At 58.7% G+C, this 25,045-nt stretch overlaps 1 protein-coding gene across 6 annotated transcripts; it reads left to right on the top strand.

Annotated features, from left to right (window-relative positions):
• The first annotated feature begins 10,206 nt into the window (after window positions 1–10,206).
• Window positions 10,207–24,755, top strand: ARFGAP1 (ADP ribosylation factor GTPase activating protein 1). Of its 6 annotated transcripts, none has more exons than XM_058562320.1 (13): window positions 10,208–10,331; window positions 13,293–13,356; window positions 13,561–13,670; window positions 13,933–14,104; window positions 14,626–14,726; window positions 15,565–15,651; window positions 16,248–16,344; window positions 18,163–18,219; window positions 19,790–19,822; window positions 21,643–21,699; window positions 22,261–22,320; window positions 22,987–23,057; window positions 24,083–24,755. In XM_058562320.1, the coding sequence occupies exons 2-13, from the start codon at window positions 13,297–13,299 to the stop codon at window positions 24,417–24,419; spliced, it is 1,242 nt and encodes a 413-aa protein (XP_058418303.1). In that variant the 5' UTR covers window positions 10,208–10,331; window positions 13,293–13,296; the 3' UTR covers window positions 24,420–24,755. The 6 variants fall into 6 exon arrangements, with proteins under 6 accessions (XP_058418304.1, XP_058418303.1, XP_058418301.1 ...); XM_058562318.1 differs by having other exon boundaries at window positions 22,981–23,057; XM_058562321.1 differs by lacking the exon at window positions 18,163–18,219 and having other exon boundaries at window positions 10,207–10,331; window positions 22,981–23,057.
• Window positions 24,756–25,045: the final 290 nt, after the last annotated feature.

Genomic DNA, 25,045 nt, shown 5'->3' with positions numbered 1-25,045 from the left:
GAGACATTAAGCCCCAGGAGCCCCCACTGCAGGCCCTAGAGAGCCCGTGACCCCCATGTGAGGCACTCAGAGGGAGGAACGAGGCATTAAGCCCCAGGAGGCCCCACTGCAGGCCCTAGAGAACCCGTGACCCCCATGTGAGGCACTCAGAGGGAGGAGACGGCCCACTGCCCTGATCCAGATGCAGAGCTCCAGTAGTCCAGGCTCGGCCTGGAGCTCCGAGACCCTCTCAAGGGGAGCGCAGGGGCGGGCAGCCATCCAGGGGACAGTCGGCAGGTCTCTTTAGCGACCTCATCATTACTCTCAGCAACTCAGGGACCAAAGAGGAAAGCCAAGCGGAGATGGGGCTGCAGCTTCTTTCTTTTTTGTGAGGAAGATCCGCCCTGAGCTAACATCCGATGCCAACCCTTCTCTTTTTGCCGAGGAAGACTGGCCCTGGGCTAACATCCGTGCCCATCTTCCTCCACTTTATATGGGACGCCACCACAGCATAGCTTGACAAGCGGGCGTCAGGGTGTGCCCAGGATCCGAACCTGCGAACCCTGGGCCGCCGCAGTGGAGTGCACACACCTAACTGCTGCGCCACCGGGCCGGCCCCATGCGGCTTCTTTCTTAAGCACTTGGTGCATTAAACACACTGCAAAAACCAGAGGGCGAGGGAAGCGGGTCTGCAGGCCCGGGCGCTGCCCTCCCTCTGCTGGGTCCTCTGCTGGTTCTCTCCCTCTCTCTCTGTCCCTCTCTCTGTCTCTCTCTCTCTGTCTCTCTCCCTCACTATCTCTGTCTCTGTCTCTCTCTCTCTCTGTCTCTGTCTCTCTCGACGGGGGCCTCAGTGTGGCGTTATGATCCCCAGCTGGCACATGGACATCACATCAAGCTGCTGTTCGGGCAGCACCAGGAAGGACTCAGAAATGACCCCTCTGACTGCACCCTCGGCTTTGGAAGCACAGGAAACATCTGGCAGCTGACATGTTCTTCCATGGTTAGTTTTATTTTGCTTGAGGAAGAAACGGCAATGCCCCGTCCAGAAGACTCTGCTTCTCTGTCTCTGTGCGGGGGTGGTCAGTGACAGGGAGGCCTGGGGGCCCCTCCCTGCACTAACAAGGAGCTGTGGCAGTGGCCTCGTTCCGTCCCCCATCCTCCTCCTGTCATCTCGATGAATTTGACAAGAACCTTGGAGGGAGGGACCATCGATGCTCCCATTTTACAGACGCAGACGCTGAAGCGCAGACATGTTAAGTGGCTGTCCTGCAGCTCAGGAATGGCAGAGGCGGGATGTGACGCCAGGTCTCCTGCCTCCAGGGAAGGGGCTCAGGGGCCCGGGGCTTGGGAGTCGCCTCTCGCCCCGCCTGGGAGGAACAGTCCCGGGCGCCCAGGAGGTGGATCTCGGGACAGTCAGCACAGCCGGCGGCTGCCCCGCAGGCTCCCTGTGTGACGTGACTTCGCAGCTGGCACGTGCCCAGGAGGCAGGAACACAGGATAGTAAGCGCAGCATGCCCCACCTGGGCTACCAGCTCTCAGGCCCCCGGCTGACCAGGAGCGCTCTCAGCCCCAGACTTGATTGCGCTGTGTTTTGCGGTCCTCCTAGGCCTGATTTCCACCCTACTGGTCAAATGGGCCTTGGGGTCAGTGCAAGTCAGGTAGCTGCTGTCCCCAGTTCTCCCCCAAACTGTGACCGTCCCTTCTTAACCTCCCCTTAGGCCCCAGCTCCTGTGTCCACCTGAATCCCCAGAGCTCTTTGTCCCTCCCAGGGTGTCACACAGCCTGTGTGTCAGCTCCCTCATGGGTCTCCTGGCCCTGTCCCCCCTCTGCACGCTGGCCCCTCAGGCCTCCCTGGGTGCCCCACACCTGGGCTCACAGTCCCACACGTCCCCGCCCACTTCTCTTCCTCGATCCTCTGCCCACATCCCTTCTCCCTCCCCGACTCCAGGCCAAGCTCCCGCCTCTCAGATTGTCCACCTGTCCACCCGCACCTGTTCCTCCTTCCTTTCCAGCAGCGCACAGCCCTGAGAGAACAGAAGAGAGGGCAGAGACCCGCCCATCCATCACCAGCATCTGTACAACGCTGGCTGTCTGCAGCCTGGCTCTGTGCTGAGCCCTGGGGACACAGAGGGGAGCCACAAAAACCCCACCTCAACCTCTGCCACAGGGAAAGCTCATCTGGTCCCTGGGAGCGTAGGTTTGTGGACTCCTTGCTCTCCAGTGTCTTGCCCTCTGGCTCCCCAACACCTCAGACTTCTCTTTGGGGGTCCTTGTCGTCCTGGGGAACCCACCTCCCCCTGGGGCTCCAGGGCTGGAGCTAGGGCCTAGAAGCCACAGGTTAGCTTCTGGCCTGTGATTGGCTTAGAAGTAGACACGTGACCCATACTAGTCCAACCAGAGCGAATCAGGCTTTTGGCTGGGCTTGCAGCCTTAGGAGCTGCATCTTGGGACCTTAGGATGAAGATAGAACTGCAGAGCAAAGACACGGAGAGAAACCAGGTTCTCAGCAATATTGTTGAGCTGCTGGATCAAGTCTTGCCTGAAAGCCAACTTACTGCTGGACTTTTCATCACATGAGTCAATAATTTCCCTTTGTTGTTTAAGCCATTTGAGGTTGGATTTTCTGTGTCTAGCAACTAGAATCTAGAAAGACTAAGATCAGTGTGGGAGGGGCTGAGTCTTGGGTGTGTGGGTCCTTACGATCATAGCCCGGGATCTGAGCCATCAGGCTTGCAATCTGAGAAGCTGGCCCAGTCTCAACACATTCTTAGCCGTGACTCCTTAGCCGGTGTGACCACGTGTCATTCAGCACAGCGGCAAGTTCCTTGGTGTTCTAGGATGTAATGAAGGCTCAGGATTTTCAGGAACAGTTGCACTTCTGGAGCGATGCACAGCCTCCCAAATTAGCAGGGCCACATGTCCTGACATCCCTTCCATTTCCTTCTGTCCTGGGCCCCAATTCTTCCTGTGCATCACTCAGAGGCAGTGGCAGAGGTTCTGATGGGTCTGGGGCCAGCCAGGCCCTTCTCCACTTGGGGCCGAGTCCCACCACCCAGCAGGCCAGAGGCCAGAGGCCAGGAGCGTGGCAGCCCCAGCCTGGGCAGACCTGAGCCACCCCTGCGCTCTTCTCTCCAGACGCAGGACAAAGCTGTTTCAGGAAGGACCTGGTGGAGGAAGCTGATCAGTAGAAGACAAAAAGGAGGAGAGAACAGTCACAGGGCCTCGGGGGGGGACACACTGTCCAGTCACATGCAGTTGCCCCCCCCACCACTAAGGAGATGAAAACTCAAACAGCAATGACAACGCAGGTGCTTATAGTACAGCAAAGGCAAGCCTCCTGATGACACCCCGCCAGGCGGGGTCGTGAGGAATGGGCATGCTCACATTAGGGCCTTTAGTACCAAGGTTTGGGGAGAAATTGGGTAGAATGTGCCAGCATTTACCCAGGGCTTCCACTTCTAGAGGTGGACGCTGTAGAAGCACTCACATGAACGCAGAGAGACCAGTGTACACAGAGGTCCAGCACAACCAAGACGGTGAGGCAGAGTCAAGACAATGACGACAGTAATGATGGTCATGGAACCCTGGTCTCCACTAGGGGGCGGTTAGAGAACTACCGTTTGTATCCGCAGTTAGGAGGAACGAGGTTCCGATGTGGAGACGGATGAGGGAAAGGTGCTGACGGGGCCAGGTGCTGAGTGCCAGTGAGAGGATGAGGCAGTGTGTATGTTTACTCGAGAAAACCAGTCTCGGAGGGCCGCCCCAAACTGCTGGTCCCGGCCACCTCTGGAGGGCCTGCACCCAGACTGAGGGGCCCCACAGGCGCCCTGGGCAGCAGGATGCGCTCTCCCTGCCCTGTGAGGCCCCTACTGGGGATGCCCGTCCACATGGGCTAGTGGGCTCCCCAGGCCTCAGCCTGTTCCCACCCATCGTGGCTTGAACCCGCTGTGATCTTGGCGGCCAAGCAGGACCCAGCAGTCAGGCAGAAGGAATTTACCAGGAGCCGCCTCTGCATGAGACCCTGTGGGGCACACTGAGTGACAGGGAGAGGTCGAGGGCATGGACTGGCCCTCCAGCAACTCCCAGACCACGGGGAGAGCCGGGCAGGCCGCAGGGAGGAGGAAGCAGAGGGATGAGCAGGATTCCCACACATAGAGCGGGGGAGGAGGGTGTGGAAGAACACGCAGGGGCAGGAGGGCCCAAGTGCCAGGACCGGAGGGGCAAGGCAGAGACCAGACCAAGTTCTTGGGGGGCCTGCAATGCTAAGTTCAGGGGATTGGACTTTACTCTGAGGATGCTGAGCAGGGGTCTGAGCAGGAAGGAAGAACTCCTGGATAGGAAACCTTGAGTAGATTATGTACTGACACGGGAAGGCAAACCCAGGGGCTAGAGGACACTGCGGTTCTATGTCCCATAAACCTGGGTCTAGTCGCCACAGCACCGCACACCGGCTGTGTGACATTGTGTGAGACACTGTACCTCTCTGAGCCTGTGCCTTCTCCCCTTAGTGGCTCCCACTCCCGGGGCTGGAATGGAGAACCACAGGGAAGCAACCCAGGCCTGCACAGACTAATAGCACATGTGACACCAGCTGTTGCACCCAGGAGTGACCCAGTGTGGTTGGGCTCTATCTGGCTGTGGCTCAGAGTGAGCGGGTTGAAGTTGGTGACTGAGGGGTGATGAAGGAGATGGTTCCGGAGAAACTGCCCTTCGCTGTATCTACCCACCCCTCCCCCCACCACCTCCACTAAGAGCTGTGGCATCTGTCACAGCAAATGGCAACCAAAATGCCAGCTGGGAGGGCTGGGCCGGTCTTGGGTCAGTTCCCCGGCAGCAGGGCCTGAGCGGGGACGCCTGTGCAGTGACCCACTGGGCGGGGTCTCCGGAGAAGGGCCGGTGGGATGCAGGATGGGGCAGGGGAAGCTGAGCAAGGAGGTGGTCTCTGCTGGAGACAGGCCTCAGCCAGCTCCCTGGGAGTGAGGGCTCCGGAGCAGGAAGTGGTCCGTCCCACCCACTGACAAGGGGCGGGTTGCCTGTGTCCCCTCCTCGCCACCCGTCAATCATTGTCTGCAGCCTGGTGGGTGGGGCACGCCTGGAGGAGGACCACTCTGGAGAAGGGGGCGGCTGTGAGCCATGCGTCTCACAGGCCCACACCTGAGGTGGGTGCACCGTGGGGGATCTGGTGGGCACCATAGTGCCCACTGTGCTCTGGAACGCTGCACGGGGCCAACACTGACCTGCAGGAGGTCCTGCCCCGTCTCCCTGAACTTCGACATCAGGAGGAGCAGAGTGCCCAATGGTGCATGTTGCTATGATGCTCAGGTGCTGCGGGGAACAAATAACAGAAATGGGTGGTGGGAAGTAAGGATTGTGCGTCCCTTTATTTCTGTGGGCCTCCCGTCATGAGGCCGGGCACCTGGGAGGGGCTTAATTCCTCCCTTGGATCCGGCTCAAACGTCCAACATGAAGCATCTGGATCCCCAGACCATGCCGGGCCCTGTTGTGTTGCCCCCACAACCCAGCACTTCCTTTATCACAGCTCATCGTCACTGTCGCCCCAGTGCCCGTGAGGTGGGGCACAGGCCCCGCGTCCATCTGGTCCTCCTGCCACCAGCGCCCAGAAACAGCAGGCTCACTCCGTGTTAGGGACGGACAATTCTGACCGAGAGCCCTCCTTTCTCGTCTGCCGGCTGTATCTTCCTTGAAGCAATTCTCGGGAGATAGAAAGATGAACTGACTGCCCTGTCAGCTTCAAGGTGGGTTGAAGCTCCCTGGAGGCCAGCGACGGCCTGCATGACCCAGATGCTCCCTAAACATCTGTGGGAGACACATCTGGATGGTGAGCTGAGATCAGCCCAGGGTGCCTGAGCTGAGCCCAACATGGGAGAGGTTTTCAAGATAAGCTAAGAGTCCAGAGGGCTCTGGTGACACTCAAGGCCAGGCCCTACCTCTCCTGGTGGCCCTGGAGCCCTGGCCAGTTGACGCAATTAGAAAGTCATTTCAAGATGCCCGGTTGGTCCTGCCACAGCCGAGGCTCCTGTCAGGCTGCAGGCTGGCTGAACCTTCAAATACAGGCAGTGAGCCACCGAGTTCCCCGAGCGGGGCAGGCGCGCTATCCAAGAGCAGGCAGTGGGGGGCGTGCGGCGGGGGGCGGGAGTGGGGGTGCGGCGGAAGCACGAGGCCCCTCATTGCCCCTGGCGGCCGGGCGGTGTTCCGGGACGCAGCCCTCTGGCCTGGCCGTGCTGGGAGCGCCGGCGGAGCAGCACTCGGAGCGAGGGCAGGGTGGGCACAGCCGCACACAGGAACTCGGGCAAGCTGCTGCTGGGATGCGCCTGCGTGTCAGGCCAGGGGACATTCCAGCGAGGCTGATCCCGGGGCCTCTTATGTCGGAACAGCCTGGGACCGCATCCTTGCGCTGCTGCCACCAGCTAAGGCCATCTCTCAGCCTCCCTGAGCTGCAAGCCTCCGCAGCTGTGCAAAGCAGACAGGGCAGGACCTGCCTCTCTGGGAAGCCCTTGGTAGCACCCATCCTGGGACACACTCCAAAACCATGCATGTTGTCTCTGTGCAGATAGGGGACCCAGTACGTCAAACCTGAGCCTAACAAGCTGTCAGGCATGGGCCCATACACGCAATATCCTTGCACACATATGCACCACTCACATGCACACACGGACACCAAATGCACACAAATACACACATGCACAAGCATACACATCCATGTGTGTACACGCACAGCACATACTTGAATGCATACATGCACATGCATACACACGTGCACCTACACACAAGCACACATGTGCACACTGCACACACATGCAAACCCAAACACGCTCAGACGTGTACACTTACATGCACACACAGCCCTCGCCAGCCCTGAGTAGCCCCAGCTGTTTCTTCAGGCTCTGCCACCACTGCTGGCAGCTGGCCAGACCCCCTCGACCCGGCTAACCACACCGTGGGGCCCAGAGAGGGCCACTGGTGACCAGTGTTCACGGCCGCCCGACTTCTCTGTTACTGGCACGTGTTTGGAATGAACTTGCTGTGGTTCTGACCTCAGTCTGGTGCTGGGTTTCCTGATCAGAGGACATACACCCCCCCCACTCCAAGTGAACACCAAGCTCCACACACCCTCCTTCTTCTACTCTGAGGAGAACGTTGCAGAAGCTGGTGCAAACCTTAGCTCCACTGCTTACTGCCTTTTCGACCGTGGGCAAATTACTTATCTGTTCTGTGCCTCAGTTTCTCCATTGAACAATGGGTTCATAGCAGAAAGAGTGTGCGTGGTTGTGTGGTTAAAACGAGATCTTTATAAAGCCCGGGGCCCAACTTCTGTCAAGCGCTCAGGAAGTGTGGGCCCCTGGCCTGAAAGGGGAATTGGAGACATCTTTTCACCAACGGGGAAACTGAGTCCAGGAAAAAGTAGTGATTTGCCCCAGGTCCCACGGCAGCTTCACAGATGACCGGCCCTCCTGTCTGGCTTGCTCACCTTGTGGCCTGGGCTGGCACCAAGAGCCCTCCAGTGCTGCAGAGCCGTTTACTCTGAGGCTTTCATTTCACCGCCTCGTGTTCCCTTCAGTTTTGTTCACATCAAGCACTTCAAGAGCCCCGGGGAGGACACCACAAAGATGATCACGTTACTATAACTGAAAATTAATGGACTGCTGCCAGTTCTAAAAGGAAGACAAATTATCTAAATATTTTATATGGAGTAATAAAACGTTTTCAATTTGCAGCTGCATGTTCTGCACCATTCACCACTTTATTGCCCAGCTTCTGCCATTGTCAATGAGCGTTTTATCCTCCCTGTTACGTGGTCACTGGACGAGCCCTGAGACTGCAGAGAGAGGCAGAGGAGGCCACAGACGCTGTGGGGCGGCAGGCTTGCCCTGTCCTTGGAAGAGCCACCCCCCTGGTCTTGGCTCTGGGGATGTGGGCCTCACTCTGGGGGTGAATATAGCCCCAGACCTCCCAGGGCTGGAGGTGGAGTAGGGGTGGACGTTTCTGCTTCATGATCAGAAAACTGAAAATCGAGCCTCCACTCGTTGTTTGCTCTACTCAGTGCCACATGTTGGGTCCAGCTGTGCCCTTTCCAGGAACGCCTTTCCTTTTCCTCACCTCCTTTTCAACATCTCATCCTTCACAGCCTGCCTCCTCCAGGAAGCCCACTGTAACTAATGCAGCACATGGCTCTCACTCTTAGAACTTGTGGGGCCTACACAGTCCCAACTACAGGATGGCGTGCTGAAATCTACATGGTCTCCTATTGCCACTTGTGTAGACCCCATTGGTGCCCCATTCACATCACCTCAGTCCTCGTCATATCTGTGAATGCCAGTCGTTTCTTACTGTGAGAGCTAGTGACTCCTTCCTGAGGACTTCCCCTGGCTGGAGGAGAGTGCTCATGCTCAGCTGGGCACAGAACAGGCTGGAAGTGCCAGGAAGTTAAAATAAGCACCCAGGGCAGCTTTAAGCCAACAATGGAGGGAAAGGCACATCAAAGTGCACTGAGATACCACTCTGTACCCACCAGACTGGCTGCAATAAAAAGACTGACAAGACCAAGTGTTGACAAAGATGTGAGCACCTGGAACTCTCACACTGCTGGTAGAAGTACAAAGTGGCACAACCATTGTGGAAGACTGTCTGGCAATTTCACATAAGTTCAACACACACCTACCTCATCTCCCAGCGATTGTACTTCTAAGTAATTAAATAAGAAAAGTAAAAAATATGCCCACAAGAAGACTTGTATATGAACGTCAAGGCAGCTTTATTCACAATAGTCAAAACTTAAAAATGACCCCAGTGTCCAATATGTGAATGGATAAACAAAGTGGTATATTCGTTTAATGGAATACTATTCAGCCATAAAAAGGAATGAAGTGCTGACACACGGTACAACATGGATGGATCTGAAAACATGATGCTCAGTGAAACAAGCCAGACACAAAAGGTCACATACTGTATGATTCCATTTATGTGAAATACCTAGAAGAGATACACACAACAACACGGATAGATCTTAAAAACACATTAAGTGAAAGAAGGCTTTCAAAAGAGTACATGTTGCATGATCCTATTTATACGAAGGTCTAGAACAGGCAAAACTAAGATATGGCGACCAAATCAGCACAGTGGTTGCCTCTGATGGAAATGCTCTGGAATTGATTGTGGTGGTTACACTGGGGCATATTTGTCAAAACTCATTGAACTGTACGTTTTATTGAATGTAAATTATACCTCAATAACAATGTTTATACTTGATCATTCGAAAGTCACACAGACCCATGAAGAATACGTGGAATACACAGGAAAACACAAAGTAAAGCCAGAAATCACCTGCAATTATAGCCGAGATAATCACTTTGATAGTTCCCTTTCTACAGTCGTATTTTCACATATTTGGGATCCTGCTATTCACACTGCTTTGCAGCCTGCCTGCAACGTCTGCATTACGTGAGGTGCTTGCTCCATCTCCCCCGCTGCCGCTCCATACCCACTCGCCACCCCTCTCCACCTTCTTCTTCTGCACCAACGGGCTCGGACGATCGGAGGCAAAATTGGGAGATCAGAGGGCGAGAGGCCTGAGAGGCCAGGGCGTTTACTCCTGTGGCTTCCCTGCTGGGTCACCTTGGGCTGGCGATGCCCTCAACCAAAGGTGACAGTTCTTCTGGGGCAGCGGCCCTAAGGACTCTGTCCTTCCGGAGTCCAGGAACCTCCCCCTTTTCCTCGGAGCCTATTGACGTCACAGCTCTGCGGCTCCAGCCCCGGTTCTGGCAGAAATTCTGCGGTTTCACTAAGCTCGCCCACACCTTCCGAATCAGCCCCCTCGTAAATAAGCCGACCTTCAGCATCCTCCTTGAGGCCGTCAGTCCCCGTTCAGATCCCGGCGGTGCACCGGACGCGTTTTCGTGTCGCCGTCAACGATGGCAACGCGGTCCCTTGACGATCCGCTCCCACACGCGTCGCTGACCCTCCCGCCCTGCCCGGGACAGCGGCGCCGGGTCTGCAGGCCCCGACCGAGGACGCGGCTCCAGGGCTGTCCGCGCGGGCCGGGCCGGGTCGGCTCCCGGGCGGCCGCCGGGACGCGTCCCCATGACGACAGGGGCGGGGCCGGGCTTCCGACTGGGGGCAGAAGCGGAAGTCCCGCTCCGGCTTCCCGTAATGCCTTGCGCGGCGCAACGTAGCCGGAAGCTGGTGGCGGCGGGGTGGGCGGCCGGCGCGTCCTCCGTGCAGCTGCCGCCCGGCTCGGCCCGACCCCGTCGCGGACCCTTCCGGACCCCGCCCGGACCTCCGCTGACCCCGCCCGGACGCTCGCCTGGCCCCGGCGCGCAGGATCGAGCCCGCCGGTAAGCGCGCCGCCCGAGACGCCCCGCCCTGGAAGCGCCCGCCCTGCTCTCCCCGCTGCCCGGGCCGTCCACAGGCCCCTCCCGGGCGGCCCGCCCCCGGACCCCCCTCTCTCCTCTGAAGCCGCCTCCTCCTACCTCGGGTTCTGGACACTCCGCGGGTCCCGGCGCTACCCACCCCCATCCTCCGGGGGGGAGCCGGCCCTGCCCTGGCCCCTCCCTCGGACCCAGGACCTGGACACAGCGTCCAGTCGGCCGGTCTGAAGGGGCTTCCGCCCTGCGAGGTGGGGCTCCGCCCGCTCGCAGACGCGGCCTCGGCCAGCTCGCGTCTCCTGTCCTCCCCACCCTTTGCCGGCATCGTCGGGGGCGGGGGGTGCGTGAAGAGACCAGGAAGGGGCTTGAACATTTTTTTTGAGTTGACGTGGATTTGGGTGGAAGAACTATGCTTGTCCTAACTGGTAAACAGCTTCATCGCACACCACCAATTTTGGGAGATAATTGCTGGTTCAGTGCAGGTCTAGTCTTCCTGTGGCTCTGTCTATGAGAGCGAAGGCGGCCGAGCGGTGGCCGGGGGTTGTTAGCTCTTAGGTGTGCTTGGGCGCCCTTTCCAGACAGTGCCCTGCGAGATTCAGGAATAATCTGTCAGAATGAGAAACTGCTGTGCTGAGACGCAGCTGCTGGGGCGGCCCTCAGGCGGTTTCTGAGAAAGAGGGTTATGTTTCTGCCTGTCTGCTGTGTGACGGCCCTGGGGGCGTCGCAGTGTCCTTTAGTCATCCCTTTTCATCTCACGTGTGGGGAAGGTCCCAACGTGAGGACCACACGTGATGCAGTCTGACAAGTGGCTACTTAGGGACCTAAGAAAAAGTGTCCTCATTTGGCTCAACCTTTACTGAGGTTACGTCCGAGTGCAGAACGAGCTGCACTCTACCATCTTGGTTTCAAGCATTAAAACAGGAGTTCTTGGATTAATTTTCCAGATAAACCGTATTTGTGGTTTTGAAAGTTAGAGGTATTTGTTTTTGTGTGTTAAACTTAGGATTTCCGAGAACTTGAGGATTCTCACGTCCAAAACTGGTCACTGAAGGAAGTTCCTTATAAATCCAAGCCAGGTCATTTATTTTTTGTTTATCTTCTCCAGTAGTTCTGCAGACAAGTCTTCTGCCTCACTTTACACAATTAGAAATTCACAGCAGGCTAACCCCAGTTCTGACTTTGTTTGCCTGTGTGCTGTTGGTCAGAACGTGAGCCTCTGAGGGCCAGCACAGCTCTGTGGAGAGTGTGCAGGGCCTGGTGTGGAGACCTGTATCCGGCAGGTGTGCGTCAGCTCGGCGCAGCAGCCCACATGGGGCGCTCCTGGGGCTGCCATGAGACGAACGTGTGCAAAAGCTTTGTAAACTCAAACCCACCAGGACGGCTCTCCAAGGGTCTGTTCCCTGTTTCTGCCTTTCGAGCTGTGGATGAGTAGACTGCTCAGTTTGATGACAGTATTCCACCTGAAGGAGTCCTACCAGGGGCCGCGTTCTGGGCGGGATTATGCACTCAGGTGTTTGCCTTGGAGATCTGATGGTTTCAGTAGGACGTCTTGAAGCACAGAGAACTACAGAGCGCAAAGGACCCTAGGGTGAACTCCGGGTTTTGTTTCCGTGAATTACAGAAAACAAACGTTTATTTCCTAACTTCAACTAGCTTAAAAGTGGGCCCTGATGAACATTAGGAGTCATGAACTTCCAGATTGAGGAGGTTTGTTGGTGGAGAGTCAGGGTTCCCTTCGGTGGATAACTTATTTCTGCATACCTAAGCTTAAAGCTGAAATATAGCACGAGATTTTTCTGGGTTTTTTTTAAACCCAGAAAAACGCATTTCAACGTAAACGTCCAACTACACCATTAATAGAAAAGCTGTTCTGAACAGTCGTCTTACGTACAGCGGGGAGAGAGTAGAGAGATGGCAGCGTGGAAACATCCAGCGGCAGTCTGCCACGTAGCCTCCCTGAGTGTTCTCAGAGGATGTGTGTTGCCCTGTGAGTTAGAGGGAACAGCTCGCAGGTTCCGTTCACAAGTGAGAATAGGCGAGCTGCAGAGAGGCTGCCCCCTCAGTTGTGGGCTGGTGGCGGTAGAGGTGGCCCAGAACCCAGGTCCGATCAGAGGCAGTGTGTGCAGGACCAGTGGAGGTAATTTATGTCCAACACTGCTTGGCACCCACCCCCTTCCTCCAGCTTGAGTTGTCTATGTCAATTTTCCTGGTCATGAATTCAGCAGATCACCAGTTGAAGTTGAACTTGGCCAAGGCTAGGAGATCTGTAAAGACGTAAATGCTTTTTCCCTTCAGCCTGAACCTGTGGCTGCTGTTCCCCAGCAGTGTCCCTGTGAGGCAAGGGGGCAGGTCTGCTGGTCCATCAGCCACAGTCCTTGCCGTGCCGTGGCCATGCCATCTGTCACCTCCGTCTCTCACAATGGCCCCGTGGAGGACCTACCTACAGACCCTCCCGCTGACTTCACATGTCATTCAGGGCTGCTGCACCATGCTGGGGAGGTGGAGGGCAGGCGTGGAGTGCAGAGAATACGAGGCCCAGTCTGGTGTGTCACTGTTTTAGGTGGGAAATGAGACGTAGCAACCAGTCTCTGCGTGTTTTATAGTGACCACCCCTTGCTATGAACTTCATTTAAAAAACAGGACTTTTTATAGATTATATATAACCAAAGTGGACACGAGTAATTACGTTATTCCTAATAATTGTGTTGCTATTGGCCGGGAGCATCCAAGCTGCTCTGGATTCTGGAGTGTGGGGAACAGATTACTTCTGCAGGTGGCTCCCTGACGCTGCCTGCAGTGAGTAGCGGTTTTAGCCTACAGCTTCAAAGCAGAATTTCTCTGAAGCTGTGTTTTGTAGTGTTTTGCATTAATTGATTTTCTCATGACGTAACCTATTTGTAAGTTGTAACAGTTTGTTTTTCTGCTTTGTAGCATCATGGCCAGCCCAAGAACCAGGAAAGTTCTTAAAGAAGTCAGAGTGCAAGATGAAAACAACGTGAGCTGCTTTTCTTTGATCCCCTGGTCAGGGTTAGCAAGCCTCTTGGAAGTTGCCTGCAGCCTCAGAGCCCTCCCTCCCTGTTGCTGTTGATCTCACTGCCAGCCTCTCCTCTGCTCCCTCTTGGGGCCAGGCATTGGGTCTTTGGGGTCCCTGGGCCCTGCCCTGAGCCGCTGGGTGAGCCACACGTGGCCCTCTTTGCAGGTGTGTTTTGAGTGTGGTGCGTTCAACCCTCAGTGGGTGAGTGTGACCTACGGCATCTGGATCTGTCTGGAGTGCTCGGGCAGACACCGCGGGCTTGGTGTGCACCTCAGGTCAGTGCCCTCTGCTCAGGGCAGCGGATGCGTTCCTGCCCCTTGGGCTCCGTGGGCATCCTAAGGTGCTGTCGGGCCTGCTGTCAGGAGCCGGGGGGTGGGAAATCTCAGGCCACCTCACATGCCAGTTCCCCGTGCCCTCAGGTGTCACGGCCAGGCGCTCCTGTCACAGGAGGCACATGCGTCTGATTCATGACCTGGTTGGGGTGGGGGCTCTCGGATACCCCGTACTCGATAGTTGGATTGGTGCTCTGGTTCCCAGCTTCGTGCGCTCCGTTACTATGGACAAGTGGAAGGACACTGAGCTTGAGAAGATGAAAGCTGGTGGGAATGCTAAATTCCGAGAGTTCCTGGAGTCTCAGGAGGACTACGACCCCTGCTGGTCCCTGCAGGAGAAGTACAACAGCAGAGCCGCCGCCCTCTTCAGGGATAAGGTGAGGACCAGCCGTGTCCAGGCTGCTCTGCCCATCGGAGCCAGGAGTTGGGATTCTTCTGTGGGCTCTGACACACCCACAGAGGCCACGAGCAGTCTGTGTGCAGACAGGATGTGTGGCCCCGTCTTGTCCCAGCCAAGGGGAAGCAGCTGCCTGTCATTGGCAGGGGTGGAGGACGGGCCTTCCTCCCGAATGTCCAGGACAGTGTCATATCCAGAGGCCTTTCCACATCCTGGGTAGAACTCCTGAGAACACAGTGCCCACTGGGGGCCATCATTTGGGGGACAGAGAGGTGGGTCCTCATTTGGGGTTGGAGCCACTGACCAAGAACTCAGTGGCCCTGCTGTTCAGCAGAGTCAGAGTGAGACCCAGTCTCAGTGGTCACGCGTGGCAGAGACCCCAGCCCATGCCCGAGGCTGGAGGGGCTACATGCGGGGTGCACGAGAGTGCACTAGAGTGGACGGCATCCGCGGCTGCCCCTCACAGTTCCGGGCTTTCTAACCCCTGTGTCCCCCTGGCAGGTGGCCGCTCTGGCCGAAGGTAGAGAATGGTCTCTGGAGTCATCACCTGCCCAGAACTGGACTCCACCCCAGCCCAAGACGCTGCCATCCACCACCCACCGGTAGCTACTCTGGCCTGCTCGTCGGGCCCTGCACTGTTCTCGCCTGGCCCTGATCTTAGCCGTAGCTCGGGATCCCCATGCTGTTGCCATAACAGCTCCAGTTGTGAGGTGTTCCTAAAAGCCAGCGAGAAAAGCAACTTTTTAGATTGCTGAAGCAATACAGATTTTTAGTAAAAATTCAACCAGTAAAGAGACATCTGAAACACAGCGTACTATCTCCCCACTCCTCAGGTGCAGCCCAGCGCAGGTCCTTCCAGACACGCACCGTGACGTGTGCGGCTCTGGGGGATGTGGCGCAGCCGGGGTTGCCCGCCTCCCCAGAGCGTAGGCACGCTGCAGGCGAGCTGATCCCCACAGCGGGTGTCCTTTGTCCTGGCACGTTAGAGGCTGGTGTTCTGGGGTGACTGCTCTCAGAGAAGGCTCTCCGTTTACCACAGGGGTGCCCAGCGGCCCTCCCCTCGTATCCCCACCTTCTCTCACGCGGTTTATGTCAAAGTCTCCTTGTTGGAAAGTCTCCACACCACGGCCTGTGTGCTTGTTTTGGCCTCAGTCTCTGGCCTCTCTGCGGCCTCCCTGCCAGCACAGGCAGGCGAGGAGCCCCTGTTGAGGCCCTGTCGGTGAGGCTGCGGTGTCTCCATGTGCTTCTTGTGTCTTCAGCTGCCGAGCCTGAGCCACCTGCCAGGCGGAGCTGGAGGCTGGCCTGGCCTCTGGTGCTTTGTCTTAGAGGAGCCCAGGGGTGACCAGGTGGATGAGACAGCACCTCCCAGAGAGCCGTGCGGTCCCCAGATGTCTCCCTGCCGTCTTTTGGCCTCACTGACCTTTAACTCTCCCGTTTCAGAGCCTCTGGCCAGCCGCAGAGCTTGACCGCCTCTTCGGACAAGGCTTTTGAAGACTGGCTGAGTGATGACCTCGGCTCCTATCAAGGGTGAGGCCTCGAGATCCAGTGTGGGGCTCGGGAGGACGTGGGGGGTGTGCCCTGGGCAGACCCGGCCATGGAAGGTGTGGTCCCTCGGGGCAGGATGCCCCTGCAGGGTGGCTGGGGCCTGCTGCTTCCTGTGTGTAGGGGGTGCAGGGTCAGCACGCTTGGGAGTCCTGCCTGCTTCAGCCCCAGGCCAGCCCAGCTTTGAAGAGGTTCTTGAGTCAAGAGAAAAACTAACGTTTAGAAGAAAGAAAGAATACGTTTTCTTTCCTGGAATCTGCCTGGCCTGTAAATGAGTTTTTGTCCCTGGAGCCATCAGATTAAACTTTTGGTGCTTCTTGCCGTTACCCTGGTTGTTGACTTGGTGTCTTGCTGGGGCTTCTGTAGCTGGACGCAGCAGGAGGGTTTTCTTAAAGAGCAGAGGAGAGCCTGCCTCCCGCGTGCTGCCAGACCACAGGATGCACAGGCGTATCCTGTGTGGGGGGACATCCTTCAGAGGGCACCTCAGGGTGGCTGGGCCATCCACGCCTCTGTCCAGGGCTCTGGGCATCTCCCACACCTGCGGCTTTCAGGAGCAGTGGCTTGCTGCTTGTTTCCATCAGGGCCCCAGAGAATCGCTACGTGGGGTTTGGGAACACGGTGCCACCTCCGAAGAGAGAAGACGACTTCCTCAACAGCGCCATGTCGTCCTTGTACTCGGTGAGGGCACACAGGTCCTGGGATGTGTGTGTGTCCTGTGCCAACCTCGAGGGGCCTCCCAGAGTCTTGGGTGGACGGGCTGGGCCCCATGGGCAGTGCTGGGCTGCCCTGGGAGAGCGTGCTGCCTGTTCTGGTTGAGGCCCCTCTCCTTTACTGAAATTGTACGTGGCTCATGTTATTCCGATCCTAGATGTATTCAGTCATTTACTTGCTTTGGTTACAAGTGCGTATTTCAAATTTATCAAGGTGCGTTTCCTCCAAAGTGCTAAGTTCTGTATGGACTTGCCTGGCCGTCCTCTCTCCTGGGAGAGCACTGGGCACAGCTGGCAGCTGACCCTGCCTTACCTCCCGGGCTGATTCTTGGCGTCGTCTATCGGGCAGCCCCATGAGGACGAGATTTTCGTGGCAGAGGCGAAATACACGGAAACTGTATGGGCTCTGGCGCCCTTCGAGGATGGCGCCCTCGGCCATGTGTGTGCGTCCCCACCTGCCTCAGCCGCTCCAGGCAAACTGGCATTTTCCAAGGAAACTTTCTGTTTGTTTAGAACGATTTTTATTCATCACAGCATAGTCTGTGATACCAAGAAGGGCAAACCACCTGAGGAGCCTGGGAGGGTGGGTGAGCCGACAGCTGGTGTGTCGGCGTCTGGGTGCTGTGGGTGTAGACATGCACGAGTACGATGGGTCTCCAGTGCGCCGAGTGAGCAAGGAGGTGCAGAGTGGGGGCGTGCGTGTAGAGGTGACACTGGGACCACCCATGCTGCGTGTGCGGGGAGGAGACTAGGAGGAAGCGGTCATGTCTCCAGGCCGTGGACTTGGGTCTTAACTCCGGCATGGTGGGAGGTCCTCTTTGAACCATGTATGTATTGTTCCAAAAATGAATGAAGTTGTCACTCAAAAGTTGTTTAAAAGTTCTTTCACCCTGAGGCGCCCACGGCTGGCCCTGTGGAGCTGCGGGTCATGGGCGGCCTGGAACAAGCCGGCTAGAGCCCTGGAACCCGAGGTCTCTTCCCTCACGGTCGTTGCCAAATTGTCTCCAGGGAAGAAAGGCAAATCTTTAGTCTGAAGCCTTCTGTGTAGGAGTTTATTTTAAAAGAGGCAGCCCCCCGCTCCTCCAAATGTAGTGTTTTCACGTCTCCACGTGCCCCTCGTGTGGAACTTGAATTCTTAGTGAAGAAGCTGAATGTGGTCGTCTCCCAGCGTGAGGGTCTCTCCGCGTTTCCTTAGGAGGAAGAGGCGACATTAGCTTTAAATGAGACGTTTGTGTTTCTAGATAGCTTTAGTTTATCTTGGAGGCTTAGGAGAGCACAACCTTGAACTTAGAACAGGGTCCAGTGGCCCCCAGCCGCCACCACGGTCTGTGTGTCCAGACCGGGCACTGGATTCCTGGCCACTCAGAGGGGAGGTGGGAGGACCGAGAGCAGCGGGAGGAGCAGGCCAGGCTGGGGGTGGAGGCTCTGGGGCGGGGCCGGTGGTCCCATCCTGTGGTCCAGGCCTGGCTCTTCCGAGTCCCTCCTGTCGGGGGCCAGGGACGGACGGTGAGGGCCGGAAGAGACACCGGTACTGTCCCGACTGGTGCGGTGGAGCAGGGCCGGGAGCGTGGTGTCCAGGTGTGCCCATTGCAGGAATGCTAGCTCTTTGTGGCGAGTGGAGCTGTGAGCTTTCTCAGGGGCCCTCTGCAGGTGTCCTTCCTTCTGGATGTGGGTGCGGAAGCAGTTAGACCCCCCTTTGCGAGGTGATGGTGCAGCGGGTCAGAGAACCCTTCCCGGGCAGCAGCATGTGGAGCCTCGATGTGGCCCTCTCTGTTCTTCCCCTCAGGGCTGGAGCAGTTTCACCACCGGAGCGAGCAAGTTTGCCTCAGCAGCTAAGGAGGGCGTGAGTAGCTGGTCCCAAAGTGTCACCAGGCCCTGCGGGCCCACCAGGCTGCACTGGTCTGGGGTCTGGGAGCTGGAGAAGGGTCCTGAAGGGGCGCTGACCGAGGGGTGGTGGCTGTTCAGAGGCCATGAGGCTTCCCTCCCATGCTCAGGGCCGCACATCCACCTGCCCTGAGGGACCCTTGTTCTGCTGGCCCTTCTTGCTGCCCTCAGCCGGAGTTCCCAGGGTCGAGGCAGATCCTCAAGGCCACAGAGAGGTTCTCTGCTTTGATGGTGGGCGATTGTCTTCATGTCAAAGGCTTAGCAGGCTCTAGAAGAAAGACGCGCCGTGTTGCCGGGGCAGAGCAGGACCTGGATTTGCCCCTCCCCCGCAGCGTTGACCAGGCCCTGGCCGAGGCCCAGTGAAGGCAGTGGCAGCCTTCACGTTTCCCCTCGGTCTCCAGAGCAGTTTGACAGTTGGACTTTTCTCCCTCACCCTTGCCTGCTCCTTGGCCTGAGGCCAGGGGAGGATTTGGGGGAGGATTTGTCAGGACAGATGGGTGGGGAGTGGGAACGTGCTCCGGCTTCTGGCAGCAGCCTGGACAAGTGCTGGGCGGAAAGGAACAAGCCAGAAGCTGTACGAGGATGTCAGCCTAGAGGGGAAACCGTGAGCCGGCGGTGTGGCCGTGGTGGAGAGAGGAAGGTGAAGAGAGGAGGGGGTGCCCAGAGCGGGGACAAGAGACTGCCCGGCGAGTGACCCAGAGTAGACAGGCCCAGAAGTCAGGACAAGAGCCTTCTGAGGGCTGGAGCCAGGTGGTCGTGGGCCAGCCGGGTCCCCGCAGCCGCCTCACCGACCAGTGGGAACCACAGGGTTGGCTCTCCGGGCTGGAGTCAAGTCTCGGGGAGCGCTTCTTGGGGCCTCACCATGGGTCGCTGTGCCTGCATCCGCCCCGTCGGGCCTGTGTGGGCGAAAAGAGCGCCAGCCCTGGGAGGAGCCTGGTGTCCAGGGCTCCGGCCCCCTTGGCACCCCTGTTTCACCGTGTGGCTTCTGCTGGTTCTCCCCAGGCCTGGTCTCTGATGGAGGGTTGTGGCTGGGGGTCCAGACACCTTCCCGCTGGAATATCACCGTCAGGCCTTTCTCTTCTTCACTTGCTGTAGAAGTGCCTGAGGTGCCGGGCAGAGACGAGCGGGGTGACTGGACTGTGCTGAGCCCTGAGCGGGAGGCAGCGTGGGCCGGCTTGTGAGAAAGGCCAGCGAAGACAGGGTCGGGGTGGCCCCCCCTGCACTGGTGGGCTTGTGGAGAGCCCCATCCAAGGGCGAGGAGGACGGAGTTGCCCCTGCTCCCCCGGCCCTGGGTGCTGCCCCTCGTCCCATGGCCTCCCTCCGGCCAGGAGCTCCTATCGTGGCAGCTTTGCTGGGCCCCTCAGGTCTGTCAGGCCCCTTAGACCTGCTGTGAGGTGAGCACTGGTGCCTCGTGGCCATCAGGACACGGGCCCAGGCCTGAGCGTCTGTTGGAGCCCCGGGGAAGTGCAGCCTGGTGGCCAGAGTCAGGACAGCTGATCAAAAGGCCCTGTCTTTGTTTTTCCTTTCAGGCCACGAAATTTGGATCCCAAGCAAGTCAAAAGGTAATGAAACTTCTGCATCCCATGGTCTGTTAACTCCTAGCATGAGGTCCTTTCGATGTCTGGACCCTGCCTGGTCTGCTGTCCTCGGGCCGTGTGCTTGGGAGGGGACGTTGCCATGTGTAGCCTGGACAGGGACAGGCCCGTGTGCGTGGATTTGTGCCCCAAGCTCACACATCAGCAGGTGTCCCTTCAGGGTCCTGTGGGTTTAACCGGTGAGTGAGAGGCTGTACCTGCTTAGGGCCTGTGGGCTGAAGTCATGCCCCCATCCATCACAGCCTGGGAGGGAGCAGGTGCCCGCACCGTGGGCAGGAGGAAGGGCTCTGTGCTGTGTGCGCCCGGCTCAGAGCCCCCTGTCCTGGTCAGTGCTTTTCTTGGAGGTGGTGGGCTCAGGCCTTGGCGTTTGTTGATTCTTCAAATCTTGGTTGCCCAGCAGTCCCTGTGTGGTGCCAGGGGCCTGGGCCGGCCCGTCCCCTCGGAGCGGAGGGTCAGTGCCTCACGCAGAGGCTGTCTCAGGGCTGCTCGAGCCGCCCCCATACCCCACAGGAGGGAAGGGGTTCCCTGCAGGCCCGGAGCATCGCCTGCCTGGGGTGATTCTCGCCCGGCCCCGCCCAGGGACCCCATCTCTGCTTGTGTCTGTGAGCCCCTTTTTGGGCTCCTGAGTCACGCTCCCTCACGCGGTCCTGGAAACCAGTCAGTTGGGAGTGAAGAGGTCAGGTTCAGTGGCGTGAATGGGCTCCAGGGTGATTCTTGGGGACCCCTGTCGGGGTGACACTGTGAGACACATGACGCTAACTGATGTGTCAAAATGCTTCCTGGTTGTTGCCAAATGCTGCTCCTACCGCCTCTCTCTCTCTCTCTCTCTCTTTGCTCCCTAACCCGTCTCCCTGTGCCGTCTGGGTAAAGCTTTGGGGTTCCAAGCAGCAGCCAGAGCTGGTAAGGCCTGCCTCTGTTCTCGGGTATGCCCTCCCCTCGCCTCTGCTCAGCGCCTGCTTGGCTCTGAGCCGTCCCGCCTGCCGTGGCCTATCTCGTGTCGGCGCTTCCGTGTGCTCACACTCCGTGTGTCTCTCTGGCCTGACGGGCTCCCGTCCACAGTGCTCGGGGATGCGAGTCATGGGCGGGAGCGGTGGGATTAAGAGCCCAAGGGTGCCGCTCCTCCAGGGGAGCTGATAGGCCTGGGGGCGCCTGAGCTCCTCAGCAAGATGTCCACTTTGTGGTTTAATTATCTCGAGCCAAACCATCCGAAGGAGTTTTATCCCAGTGACGTGGTCCCGACACCTATGGGGTTACCCCACCCCATCCCCACGCCCCTCCCCCACCTGAGCACGCTGTCTGCCTTGGCTCATCCGCCAGCTCCATCCCGGTCCCTCCAAGCTAGCTCCCCGCAGTGGCTGCTGGAGGGCAGGTGGGGCCTGAACCACCCAGGGACTGAGGATGCCCCCATCTGCATCCTGCGGGGTGTGTGACCTGCCGTCAGCAACCGGCTGTCCTCACGGGATCACCTGGGGTCTGACAGGAAGATCCTGGAGGTGGCCACCGGATGGGCAGGCTCTCGAGGGCTTGTTGCCGTCCCTGGGCCCCTTCTTGTGAGCGCATAGGCGGGGGCAGCGGTCTCCGGCCTCTGTGCAGCCGGGGTGGCTGGGGGGCCACTCACGTGCAGCCACTGCGAGAGCATGGGCATCCTGTCTGCTGGTTGGTTGCTCACTGTCAGCTGCTTTCCCTCTGTCAGCAGAGCTCGCAGCCGCGGTGCCAGTGCGTGTGCTGGGGGAACACGCCACGTGGGAACTCATGACACCTCTCTCGTTGTGTCTTCCTTCAAACAGGCTTCTGAGCTGGGCCACAGTCTGAACGAGAGTGTCCTCAGACCCGCCCAGGAGAAGGTGAGGCGGCGACAGCCTGCCCTGCGTGCTCAGCTGGGTTCTCCTTGTGTCTCCCCACTTGGCCCTCGTTTCTGGGTGCAGCTGTACTCGGGGGGCTTTGTTCAGAGGCTCCGACTCCTGGAGGCGCCCTGTGTTCCTGCGGCTCCCGTCCCAGGCTCAGTGAGGCCTGGCCTTGCACTCTGCTCCTTGGTGGGGTGGGGGGTGGTCCTCTTCTCCCACAGGGCTGGGTGTGCGCCCTGGCCCGCCTGCAGTGTGACCACCACGGTGCACAGAGGGGCCTCGGACTGGGCAGGAGAGGCTGTCAGGGGGCTGGGGCCTTCGGAGTCAGTACTGGCCTGTCTTCAGAAGGTTGTGGGAGACTCAGAGACCCCCGGGAGAGGATGCCGCGTTAGACCAGCCTGGGCATAGGGTGTTGGCAGCCCCAACTCTTCCCGTTCGCTTCTGGGGAGACGGGTTCCTGTGACACGGCTGCCGCAGCTCTTCGCAGCCTGTGTTGTCCTCGTACTGGGCCACCGTGGGGCTTCTGCCCCTCAGCTAACAACACCGTTCTAATCCTCGCAGGTGAAGGAGGGAAGGCTTTTTGATGATGTGTCCAGTGGTGTCTCTCAGTTGGCGTCCAAGGTAGGGCACGCCCCACCGGACGTGCGGGCGCAGCTGGAAGCCAGTCTCCATATTCCAGGGCGCCCGGAACCGAGAGCGGGCACAGCCCGGGTGCCTCGTGCCCCAGGCATCTCGTGCCCTGATCACCTCTGTGGCCCGAGCGTCCCCTGAGGCGTGAGGAGGGTCAGGTAGATGCTCCGGTGCCGATAGCTGGAGGAATATGGAAACAGCTTGACGAGGGCCTCTCACAGCCGCTAACCTGTCGCTTTTTTTCCTTCTGTCCTTGTCTTGCTGCCGCTGATATCTCCCTGGTGAGTGCCGACTGTCTCAACATGCTCGGGGACAGCCTGCCATCTCTGCTTTAAAGCCGGGGCTGGGGTGGCCTGTCACCCTGCTTCCCAGCACAAGGCTCTCCGGGTGGGAGGAAGCCTGCGGAGACCCCCCCGGCGCCTGCCAGGGAGCTTCGCTCACAGCTCAGCTAGTTCAGGTTGAGCTCCTGAGGGCTACGGCCTGTCACTGTCCACACGGGTGCCCTGCCTGCCACAGCAGATGCTGCTGAAGGCAGGGAGCCTGAGCCCTGCTGTGTCGATGTGTTTCTGAGCTTGACGAGGTCTCACCCGGATGCCGTGGGCCTGCTTGGTGTCGGGGCGGACTGAACGGCCTGCTCCTGTCTTCTTCCAGGTCCAGGGGGTTGGCAGCAGGGGATGGCGGGATGTTACCACTTTTTTTTCTGGGAGAGCAGAGGACCACTCAGACAGGTATGCTGGGCCCCCCTGTCCTGACGTAGGCTTCCCTTCCCTGGGGTTCCTCTCAGGGGTCTCCGGGAGGCAGTTGGCACCCCCGCTGGGGGCAGGTGTGTCATCCCCCAGGCGTTTGGGGTCATAGTGCAGAAGCCCCCAGGCCCCTAGAGGTGTGGAGGGGACAGTTGGCTTCCTGGCCTCTTCCCCTTGGATCCTGGCGGGATCTCCCACTGCCCAGGGCTGGGGAGGGGTGGCAGCACTCTGAGCCGCCATCTCAGGAGCCTGGGCAAGTGGGGCGGCTTCTGGCGCTCACCATCTGCGCTCAGGGCTCGCACCGGCCCATTCTGCTGGAAGCCCAGTTTGGCTGGCTTTCTCTTCTCTGACCCTGTGGGTGGGACCCTGGAGATCTGATGGGGAGATGGCCATGGGCTGGGTCTGGAGCAGTGGCCGCCGAGAGGCTGGCCATGGCGGGTGTTGGGACAGGTTTCCTTCCTTGTGGCAGAGTGCCACACTGCTCTCTTCCTGTGTGCTGTTTGGTGTTGTGAATGGTGTGACTCGGGTGGGCAGCAGCTCAGCTCAGGGGCTCCTTGAGGGGAAGCCTGTGTCCTGAGCTGATCCTCTCAGCAGTGTGGACAAGGTCTAAGAGCCCTGGTTTGTTTTTCCTCCTTAATCATTCCAGAAAACCAGCATTTTACGTTTTCCTTCAAACATCCTCCATTTTGGGTGAGACCGATTGAGCGTGGGCTGTGGTGGCAGGAGGCCTATCTGACTCCTTCCAGCAGGTTCCGTGCCCTTGGCTTCATGGTGGAAGCCGCACTGAGGTCGGTTCCTCTGCCCTAGAGCGAGAGAAACATCTCCCAGATCCTGAGAGGTACCGGCCGAGAGAGTGCTCTGGTGTGGGCGTGAGGTTCTGGTCCTCAGGCACGGAGCCCGGCTCTTGGGAAGTGCTGATGACAAGGGAAGGCCAGCGGCTCGGGGTGCCACCACCTCGGCTTGCGGGTTTTGTGCGGCAGCTCTTCAGAGTCCCCCTCTCTCTTCCCAAGACCCCCGGAGGGCCGGAGCTACCAGAACAGCGGTGGGGACAACTGCCAGAACAGCCACATCCACCAGAGCTTCTGGGAGACCTTCGGGAGTGCTGACCCCTCCAGGGCTCACAGGTCCCCGAGCAACGACAGCTGGACGTGCGCTGACGCCTCGGCCGAGAAGAGGAGCTCGGATAGCTGGGACATGTGGGGCTCGGGCTCCACGTCCAACAAGAACAGCAATAGCAGTGGGGAGGCCTGGGGGGGTGGCGGGGAGAGCAAAGCCAAGACCGCCAAGAAGGTGGCACGGCCGCCAACCACGCTGGTTGATGAGGGCTGGGACAACCAGGACTGGTAGGCCCCGCGCGCCCCCAGCCCCGGGGCCACTGCCGTGTCTGCACTTTGCCCTCCTCGAGCCTTGTCCTCTTTGAGCCTCCTTCCGTTTGACCCAAGAAACACCAGCCGTGCGTGAAGGCAGCACCTTGGGCAGGACCCTGGGCCGGTGCTGCCTGCCCCAGTGGGGTGCTCAGATCACAGGGCAGAGGCTGTCTGTGTCCCTGCTCTCCTGGGATTCTGGGGCAGCCCTGGGGCCGGGCACCACTGAGGGCGGGTCCCTGCTGCTGCAGGAGGCCGGCTGTGCCCCATCATCCGTACGTGCTCACTAATAAATCCTGCAGCTGCGTGGCACCAGTGACCATGTGCGTTCTGGAAGGGTGTTTGATTCCAGGTTCGCTCTAGTTCTCTTTGTTTTTGAGGAAAACTCACAGATGAGTATTAGAGGTGGGGATAGAGCAGCACCAGAGCTCATCCTGCCGTCCTCTGCCATCCACCCCGCCCTACCGGCCTGTGCCCACTGCATGCTGGGGAAGTGGCCATGGCTTGCCCAGGGCCTCTCCCTTGTCCGCCTGTCCAGCCTTCCATGAGTGGCCGCACACACAACCCTGTGGGCTGTGTCGCACCCTGGACACCTGAACCTGTTGTCGG

This window comes from Diceros bicornis, chromosome 19 (genome assembly GCF_020826845.1).
Source record: "Diceros bicornis minor isolate mBicDic1 chromosome 19, mDicBic1.mat.cur, whole genome shotgun sequence".
Lineage (NCBI taxonomy): Eukaryota > Metazoa > Chordata > Mammalia > Perissodactyla > Rhinocerotidae > Diceros > Diceros bicornis.
This window is presented reverse-complemented; position numbering and strand designations above follow the sequence as displayed.

Bases quoted from the DNA above. Each gene is read 5' to 3' on its own strand.
- ARFGAP1 (XM_058562318.1), top strand. From the start codon at position 13,297: ATGGCCAGCCCAAGAACCAGGAAAGTTCTTAAAGAAGTCAGAGTGCAA. The intron at 16,345-18,162 runs GTGAGGGCACAC...TCTTCCCCTCAG, and splicing joins CCATGTCGTCCTTGTACTCG to GGCTGGAGCAGTTTCACCAC. The intron at 21,700-22,260 runs GTGAGGCGGCGA...TAATCCTCGCAG, and splicing joins TCAGACCCGCCCAGGAGAAG to GTGAAGGAGGGAAGGCTTTT.